The sequence below is a fragment of the Thermobia domestica genome, chromosome 16 (assembly GCF_964235325.1).
Source record: "Thermobia domestica chromosome 16, izTheDome1.hap1.1, whole genome shotgun sequence".
NCBI classification, from domain to species: domain Eukaryota; kingdom Metazoa; phylum Arthropoda; class Insecta; order Zygentoma; family Lepismatidae; genus Thermobia; species Thermobia domestica.
Window position 1 is genome coordinate 33,433,231 of NC_137469.1, and position 9,562 is coordinate 33,442,792.

The following is a 9,562-nucleotide window of genomic DNA, read 5'->3' on the forward strand; positions in this document are numbered from 1 at the left end:
AATGTCTGCAAGATAATGTCTATTGTATAATGCGTGTATAAGAATTGCATTAGTAGTCTCACATATGCTCCGGATTAGGGATGCGCACGAGTCGAGTCGAGACAGAATTTTCCTGAGAAAATTCGAGTCGAGACACAGCTCTTCCAATAGAAAAATATACGTTTTTCGTGTCGAGACATCACTTTTACAGCACATTTTCGAGACGAGACAGCCTCAAATCTTGTCTCGTGCGCATCCCTACTCCGGGTCACTGTGGGTCATGGGTGTGTCCGGTTACCTGGTCAGGTGGATCATGTTTCCGACTGCCTCTGGGTCTTTTGGATCACGGCTTACAAAGTTCCTGACCCATTCCATCACTGGACGGTAGATCTTCCTCTGGTGGTCTAAAACTCGCACCCGTGCTCAATACGAGGTGGTGCTACAGGTAAAATTGCAACGAAAATATCACATGACATTTAATCTCCGGAACATTGTTAAGGTGGTAGATTCCGGTAAAAATATGAGAATATAGTATACAATATAAAGAGGTGGTAACATCGCACAACAGATTGCAAAAGAAGTGTCTAACAGCAAGACATTACCATCGCTAGCTGCAGAGTAGGAGTAAGTATGTGATCAAACATCGTGTTCAACAGATAATCAGTGTTCAAATCAATTTTTGAACACTTTTTTTACTTTATTCTGATGATCCTTTTCATGTGAGTACGATCTCATATATCATGTGTGGCTACTGCTTGGCATCTGCAGTCATTGTGTTCTAATTTATTTATTTATTTAACAATCACCAGATACAGCTCAGAGGCCATTTTATACTGGATATTTAACAAGAATGTTCGGGCCATTCTGCCCTCTGTTTGTTTCATAAAATTAAGAAGAAAAAGAAGGCTTATGTTTTTTCAGTGTTTGAGCCTATTGTGAGCATTTCCAAAACTTGGAACAAATTATATGTTTTATGTAGTGTCAGTTTTGCTGTAGAGATGTCTCTGCAGGTCAATATGGTTTCTATTTGTAGTATCTTACTCTGGCGGTCTCTTGTCTTTCTTTTCAAAATACCGTTAGGCCGCCTCCCGCATCTTTTTGTCAGTGTTGTGTTGTGCTTTCCTGCAAAAGCCTCGTGTGCGGGATCTTCAGTGTTTGTGTGTAGTATTTGCTTCATTCTAATACTTATTAATTCCAGCAACTATATAAATTTATACAGTCCAAAATTCCAGATGCAAAATAAATTGTTATTGTTTTCAGTAACTCATTATCTGTTTAATTAAATGCGCAAAACAATAAACTATTGTTTGGTCGGCGTATACATGGTCCTCCGCGCCAAATTACTAGTGCTGATGTGAACTGTTGCTGTGAACAATAAAGACTAGTGATTGAGTGTTTTTTTCTCACGAACATAGTGCAGTGTTTTAGAGATGGAGCCGCTAAAAATTAAGAAAAGAACATTAAAGTCAAAAATTACGCGCGAAGAAAAAGCCATCACAGAGTTGGACGCTACCGCAGCGGCAGCCATCTTGGTGCATCAGGCGAAGGTCAGTGAACTCCAGCAGGAGTGTTCAAAGCTGCTGGATGATATTTCGGCGGTGGCAGGAGACGAGGAGTTCGAAAAAGAAGAGGAAGAGTTAGCGGAAATGGACAAGAGAATAGTGCAGATGTGTGTTCAATTGATGGATTTTCAATTGGAGGGAAGTAAAGGAGCTCAGTCTTCGTCTTCGTCTGAAAGGCAACCCGCTAGTGACGTAAGACTACCACAGTTTCAGCTGCCAGTGTTTTCGGGAAATCTCCATGAGTGGTTATCGTTTCACGATTTATTTGTGGCTTCAGTACACAATAACAAAAATCTCTCAGGTGCTCAAAAGTTGCAGTACCTCAAAACATCCTTGAAGGGGGAACCAGCACAACTCCTTCAAGCGATACAAACCACGGACAGCAACTACAAAGAGGCGTGGGACATTTTAAATGCACGGTATCACAATAAGAGGGAAATAGTGAACGCGACAATTAAGCGCTTAGTTACGCAACCCGTAATACAACAAGAATCGCCAGCCGCCCTACGTAAGTTAATTGATACCACAATGGAGTGCACGCGGTCCCTCAAGGTGCTCGAGCAACCAGTCGAACACTGGGATGTTATCTTGGTTTATCATATCACGGATAAACTGGACAGTGAAAGTCGTAGACAGTGGGAACTTTCATTGAAAACAAATGAACAGCCATCATTTGAGCAGCTCGCAGAATTCCTCGATAACAGAGCCCGCGCGCTCGCAGTGTCTGCGGGCGGGAAATCGCGCGTCGCCGGAAGTAGTGAGCAAGTGAAGAATCGCGACAAAAAACAAACTTCCTCCCATGTTATCACCAGTGAACGTGGTCAAACATTATGTGACGTATGCAGTGCAATCCACCCCCTCTACAAATGTGCTGAGTTCACAAAACTCAAAGTGTCTGATCGTGTCACCCTAGTGAAAGAGAAAAAACTGTGTTTTAATTGTCTTCGGAAATCGTGTAGAAAGGATACGTGCGCATCTAGTACGTGTCGCAAGTGCGCTAAAAAACATCATACTCTCTTGCACTACGAGAGAGCTGAGTCACCAGTGCGTGAATCAAATATCACGGCCCATGTTGCAGCGGACGCAAGTGTACCACAGGTGTTATTATGTACTGCCATCGTGAAAGTAAGAGGAAATAATGGTGTGTATTACCCCTTCAGAGCGATGCTAGATTGCGCGAGTGAATCTAGTTTTGTCACCGAGAACTGTGTACAAAAACTGGGTCTCAAGAAAAAAAAATCCAGTATTGTGATTTCCGGGATTACAGGAGCAGGAGTGGCGACAGCGAGTGCAATGGTGGACTTAGAGTTTCAGTCATTCGGGGGAACAAGTGAAACTTTTGAAACTCGTGCTGTGGTAGTTCAGAAAGTTACATCTGATCTACCCAAACAAAAGTGTCCTAGTGCTACAAACTGGTCTCATTTAGAGGGCCTAAGATTAGCAGATCCCACTTTCAACGTAGTGGGCCCCATTGACATTCTGTTGGGAGCGGACGTGTTTCCATCACTTATGTTGAGCGGGAAGTGTATGGGGCCACCCGGGACGCCTGTCGCATTAGAAACTAGTCTCGGCTGGGTGCTATCTGGCAATATAGGTCCGACAAGTGGGAAGCTAACGGTGACGTCACATCGAGTTTCCTGCGAGATCGATGAAGCTCTTCGCCAGTTTTGGGAGTTAGAAGAGCTCCCACTTACAAAACACCTGTCAAAAGAAGAAAGGAGCTGTGAAGAACACTTCGTAGCTACACACCACCGTGACGAGCACGGAAGTTATGTGGTGAGACTACCCTTCAGGGGCAACACAGCCCCATTAGGCAGATCACGAGAAATTGCAGTGAAGAGACTATTAAATACCGAACGAAAGTTAGCCAAACAACCCTCCCTTCAGCAACAATATCGCGACTTCATGAGGGAATATATTCAGTTAGGGCATATGGAACTCATTCCCCCAAGCGAGATAAACGTTCCAGTTGAAACTAGTTGTTACCTACCACATCATGCTGTTTTGAAGCCCACCAGCTCCACTACGAAGGTGCGAGTGGTCTTCGATGGGAGTGCAAGAACAACTTCGGGTGTATCTCTGAATCAGAAGCTCATGGTGGGGCCAAAATTGCAGGACGATATTTTCCCGATTCTTGTTCGTTTTCGTGAGCATCGTGTTCCCTTATGTGCGGATATTGCAAAAATGTACCGGGCAGTGTTAGTGCACAAGGACGACGTCGACTTCCAAAGAATTGTGTGGAGAGATTCTCCAAGTGCACCAATCGAAGACTACCGTTTGTTAACAGTGACGTACGGTACTGCATCTGCTAGCTTCTTGGCAACCAGATGCTTGCTCCAGATAGTTGAAGAAGAAGGGGAGAAGTATCCTTTAGCAGCGAAGGCGGTGAGAAGAGATTTTTTCATGGTTGATTTCCTCGGAGGTGCAGCTAGTGTGAGCGAAGCAATTGAGCTACAACAACAGCTGATTCAACTTTTGCGAGAAGGAGGCTTCGAACTTCGAAAGTGGCTATCTAGCGAACCGGAAGTGCTCCAGGCTGTTCCTCCCCATATGCGTGAAATTGACCTACAATTAGACTTCGACACCGATAACAACATCAAGACCCTCGGAGTACAGTGGTCACCTGTTAGCGACGAGTTTGGGTTCAACGTAGTGCCTCCCTCTCCCCCTGCAGTGTGGACAAAACGAAAAGTGTTGTCAGAGATTGCCAAGATTTTTGATCCCCTTGGCCTTCTCTCCCCAGTAACCATCAGGGCCAAGATGATGTTACAATCATTGTGGAAGGAAAGTTTCGGTTGGGATGACCCCCTCCCCTTTGAAATAAGTACAGCCTGGCGAGAGTACTGCGATGAGTTGTTTTTGCTCCGTGAAGTGAAGGTCGAACGATGCATTGTGCCCTCTGACACCGTCAGCTGTCAATTAATAGGCTTCTCTGATGCTAGTGAGCGGGCCTATTCTGCAGCCGCCTATTTACGAGCAGAGCGTCTTGACGGTCGTATCGACGTGAGACTTATCGCTGCAAAAACCAAGGTTGCTCCCATCAAAACTGTTTCCCTACCCCGATTGGAACTGTGCGCCGCATTGTTGCTGGCCAAATTGTTAAAAACAGTTGCAAGTGCCATCAGTGTAAACGTCCAGGATACAAGGGCTTTCACTGACTCCACTGTTGTGTTGGCCTGGTTAGCCCAGTCACCTGACAAGTGGAAAACTTTCGTTTCAAATCGGGTAGCGAAAATACAAGGAATTTTGCCTTCGTCACAATGGTCACATACCAAGAGTGAAGATAATGCAGCTGATTGTGCGTCAAGGGGGTTAAAGCCCAGCGAGCTCTTAGAACATCCCCTGTGGTGGAGCGGTCCAGAGTGGTTGCGCGAAGCAATGTTGCCAGAGCCTCCATATCCTCTCGCTGACTTTACTACAGAAGTGGAAGAAAAGAAAAAATGTATCACCGTTATGTGTGTGCAGTCTGAAAATGACATTGTGAACCGTTTCTCCTCCCTAGTGAGATTGAAGCGTGTAGTGGGTTGGTGTCGCAGGTTTGTTTACAACTGCAGGAATCCGGTGCAGAAACGCCAGGGGGCACTTACATCGAAAGAAATGGAAGAGAGCCTTTTGTGTTTGGTAAAGGAGGTGCAGAAAAGAGAATTTCACACCGAAATCCAGTGCTTAGTGGATGAAGAGCCCATTCCCAATAAGAATAATATTTTATGCTTGTCTCCCTTCATTGACGAAAATGGCATCTTGCGTGTGGGGGGGAGATTACAAAACGCCGACATTTCTGTGGATAGAAAGCATCCCGTGCTGTTGCCCAATAAGCATAAATTAACGGAACTTCTGATCAATCACGAGCATTTAAACACTTTCCACGGTGGCCCTCAATTAGTGTTATCTACGCTACGGCAACATTTCTGGATTGTGGGTGCGAGAAATCTAGTGAGGAAGATAATCCGGAAGTGTGTAAAATGTTGTCGGTTTGAAGGAAGAACAGAGACGCAACTAATGGGTTCCCTGCCCCCCTCTCGCGTAAACCCAAGCCGATGCTTTTCCCATACAGGTGTGGATTATGCAGGGCCGGTGCTACTCAAAGCCAGCCGGGGGCGCAGCCGTTTGAGGTCTAAGGCGTACATCTGTCTTTTTGTGTGTTTTTCCACTTTTGAACGCTAAACTTTTGCAAAAATCGATTTTCATTTCTCCGAAAAATCAATTTGGTCAACACTACTACAGACTAAGGGACTGAGATAGCTGTTCTATAAAACTTGCCATAGCTTGCATAACGTAATTTAGAAGTCTAAAAATATGGCAGAATGAAGGAGGAGCAGAGGTTTGAGAAAAGATTGTAGTTGACGCATGAAATTAAAACTATTAACTCCTATGTCAAGACATGGAGATAACCGAGTGACTCCAATGTTTGAAATGGTGTGGTGCACATCAGCACGAGTGCACATACGCACAGTACGATTTTCGTGCACATCGGCACGGTATTTTTATCTTTTATTTATTATCGTGCTAATCCACACGCTCCCTGAGGGGTGGAAACCTGTTTACATAGAAAAGGGAACTGATTATAAGAAACTGACTACAAACTTATAAAATATGAAAATAAAACAAGACCAGTACAACGAACATTACGCACATTCATGCAAAACTTAATAACTACATACAATTGGCTACAAACTTATGAAATATTAAAAGTAAACCACATCAGTACAAAGTTACACAATTTCAGGCAACACTTCACAGCTACAAAATTTAGTTTGGATACAAACTTATGCAAAATATATAAAAATATATGTTGATACGTCTGGACGACCTATAACATGCCGCTCAAGAGCATGGAAAAAAGCAATGACTATATAATTACATTGCATTCGATCCATACTCCTAGGCGGCTCCGATAGGAGCCTTGTCGAGTATATCCGTACTATCTGCACCTCGTCAAAAATAATACATGGCTACAAACTTATGAATATTTACACATTACAATATCTAGCCTACTCGAGTTTATTCACGTACCTCAATCTCCTGAGACATCTCTTCAAGTCACTATCTTCTCCAAAATTTTTCAGTATTTGATTTACCATGTCATCCAGCTTCATATATGTCAACCATCTCCTTTTCTGGCTCTTGCCAAACACTTCCTGCCTGTTAAGGACATGGAAACTGGATGTGGCATCTGCTTTCAACACCTTTATAAGAGAGAAGAGATGCGATGAATTTCTTGATGTGATGCTGTTCAATCGATGATGCCAACCTTCAACGACGTTGTTCGTCCTGTGCCTTTGCCCACTGCAGTTCCACATTTTTCTAGGTACGTTAGCATTCTCCAGCCATTGTTCAATAAAATATTCATTGAACGCCTCAACCTTTTCTCTTCCATGATAACCAACCAACCATCGTCAACGCATTCCAGAGGTACAAGTGCCAGAGAAGCACACATCCGCACATGGTTGCGTAGTATATCTTCGTTTCTTGTGTACTCCTCCACCATGCCGAGAGCCTGTACCTTCCGCCAAATTGCCTGGTTAAAGTGATAGTTGCACCCTGAGATCTGAGCAGCGGGGAATACAGCCTTCAGAACATTCACAGCTGCTGCTTCGAAGTCGACTTTCAGCAATTTTGGGTTAGCTCCACACCATGATTTTAAGAATGAAAACAGATGTCTGTACATGACGTCACGTTTGTCGGGCAGCAATGCATACATAAAGAACGGGCACGACCGATGTACTGCTATGTATACTTCCAATATCAGCATGCAACTTCACTTTGCCAGAACAGTTCGAAGTCCTTCTCTTCTCACACAACTGGAAGAAAGATGCAGATTTGATTAATTACGTTTTACTTCATAAATGTATCAGATAATAATAATAATAATAATAATAATAATAATAATAATAATAATAATAATAATAATAATAATAATAATAATAATAATAATAATAATAATACATATGGAAACACTCTCCTTCCACAATCTAGTAAAGCTGTTAGGCTCTTCGGGACCAGAGGACCATTCCACAATCTTTCCAGCTGTTAGGCTTTTCGGGAGAGGAAACCCAAATAGTAATAATAATAATAATAATAATAATAATAATAATAATAATAATAATAATAATAATAATATATGAATTTGATTAATAAAGTTTTCCAAAATAAATGTAATTACAACTTTCAGGCATACTATAAACTCTCAAGCCTTCTGTTTACAACTTTCAAAATTGGCTTATGCAAATATTAACGATTTTCACTTACCCATGTTGTAGAATCTCTATTCTTCCTCTGGAAATGACACTGATATCCTTCATGCAGTAACAGTTCTTTGCTCATAGCGGTCCTTGTGAACTCCATTGCAGATCAATGTGGTACTGAAATTCCAGTATCATGTTTTGGCCTTTTATAGTTTTCTTCACCCCCACCCCCAGCACCAAGGCCTCGGAATCAGGTGTGCACACCTGGCCTCTGAAAACATCGAGGTGACAACAAGGCTTCCACCTCCACCCCCAAGGCACGAAGCCAGGTGTCCGCACTTGACAGCTGGCAGCATGGGTATGAGCACAATGAGATTCGAAGATAAAAATACCGTGGGGATGTGCACAAAAATCGGACTATGCCGATGAGCACGTAATCTTTGAAATAGTTTCTATTATTGGCAAGATGCCTTCCAGCGATCGGAGAATACTATTAATATCAATCTTCAGGACATCATTGATTTTTTCGGGAGGAGACAGAAAAAGAATATTTGTAATATGTAAGACCTATAAGACCTGAAATACTTGATATACTTAAAGCCCAGTAGACCTTAAAGATATTTGAAATATTTAAGTGTACTAAACCTTTAATATATAACAGTCAACACCACTTCGAGCAGTTTTCTCTGTTTGAGCTGGTTAGTGTTGCTTCAGTGGTCCCGTGTGTAAGGTAGTTCTGTGATATGATTTTGGACTATTGGATGTGTATTAAACATTTTTTTTTAGTTAAACAAAAACACACTATTTGCTGAGCAAAACAATATATTCACATAAAAAACTACATACGTGTTACAGTTTCGCCAACTAACATTTTGGCTTCATCAGACACAGATTTTTTTTTAGTATACAATTGTAAAAATAAGTTTAAGGAACGCTTCGTGGAAAACAGGCATTTTTCACTTTCCAGGAAGCAAAGACTGGAAAGAATATTGAAAGTCAAAAACAAAAACAAATACAAGAATAAATACAACAAATGAAAGACCAAACAAGATATACAGGGTGGACCAAAAGTAGATATATATCCCTGCATTATGGGTTTATTTGCTTCGGCTTTTCGAGCTTAAGATGTAAGTAAAAACATATTAAGAACAAATAATAAAGAATCTAAGTCTACCTGATAAGAAATGATATGAAATGCAATGAGCTGATCAGTACGGTACTATATACCTACTTTGGGGCCACCATGTATAAACGGGTAGCAAGATAAACAAAGGAGGAAAACTGATTGAGGCTCGTTCGGATTGGTATTGTTTCTCAGAAGGACTCATAGTCATATCACTATTCAACAACGATGATGGAAAAGGCTCTTTTACCTTCTCAATTAATCCCGTAAGTTAAAACCTATTATTTTGTTATAAAAACGAAACAATTAAATGAGGAGTTCATATGCCAGGAGGTCTTCCTCCATGTTGGTTATTTATTCATAAGCCATATGTAAAAGTTTCCTAAACGGCGTGACAAACATCTTGGCATTTGAAGGCGGCGCTCCAAGTTCCCTTTAAATGCTGCTAGCAAATGAGAGGCCAGCGGTATTGCCACGTTTATTTTGTACACATCCATGTCTATCCCCTATCACCTGATCGCGCTATGGTATGTTTGCTTAGACATAGCCACACCCCTTAGCACTCGGCAACGCCGCGTCAGAGCTTGCGTTTTATTCGTTTAGCTGAAATGCCAAGATGTTTGTCACAGACTTTAGTATCTCTTGTGTGTTTGTGTAAAGAAAATAGAAAGATGAATTTTAACATTTTTTTCTTCTATTACTACCGAAAGATA

General features: G+C 41.9%; 2 protein-coding genes across 2 annotated transcripts; one reads left to right on the forward strand and one right to left on the reverse strand.

The window, feature by feature from the left end:
• Positions 1-1,409: 1,409 nt before the first annotated feature.
• Positions 1,410-5,705, forward strand: LOC145672443 (uncharacterized). Its single transcript, XM_081741597.1, has one exon. The coding sequence runs from the start codon at positions 1,410-1,412 to the stop codon at positions 5,703-5,705; it is 4,296 nt and encodes a 1,431-aa protein (XP_081597723.1).
• A 1,069-nt stretch (positions 5,706-6,774) lies between these two features.
• On the reverse strand, positions 6,775-7,209 carry LOC145672444 (uncharacterized). Its single transcript, XM_081741598.1, has one exon. The coding sequence runs from the start codon at positions 7,207-7,209 to the stop codon at positions 6,775-6,777; it is 435 nt and encodes a 144-aa protein (XP_081597724.1).
• Between the last annotated feature and the right edge of the window lie 2,353 nt (positions 7,210-9,562).

Excerpts from the sequence above, each read along its gene's own strand:
- LOC145672443 (XM_081741597.1), top strand. The coding sequence starts at position 1,410 with ATGGAGCCGCTAAAAATTAAGAAAAGAACATTAAAGTCAAAAATTACG.
- LOC145672444 (XM_081741598.1), bottom strand. The coding sequence starts at position 7,209 with ATGTACAGACATCTGTTTTCATTCTTAAAATCATGGTGTGGAGCTAAC.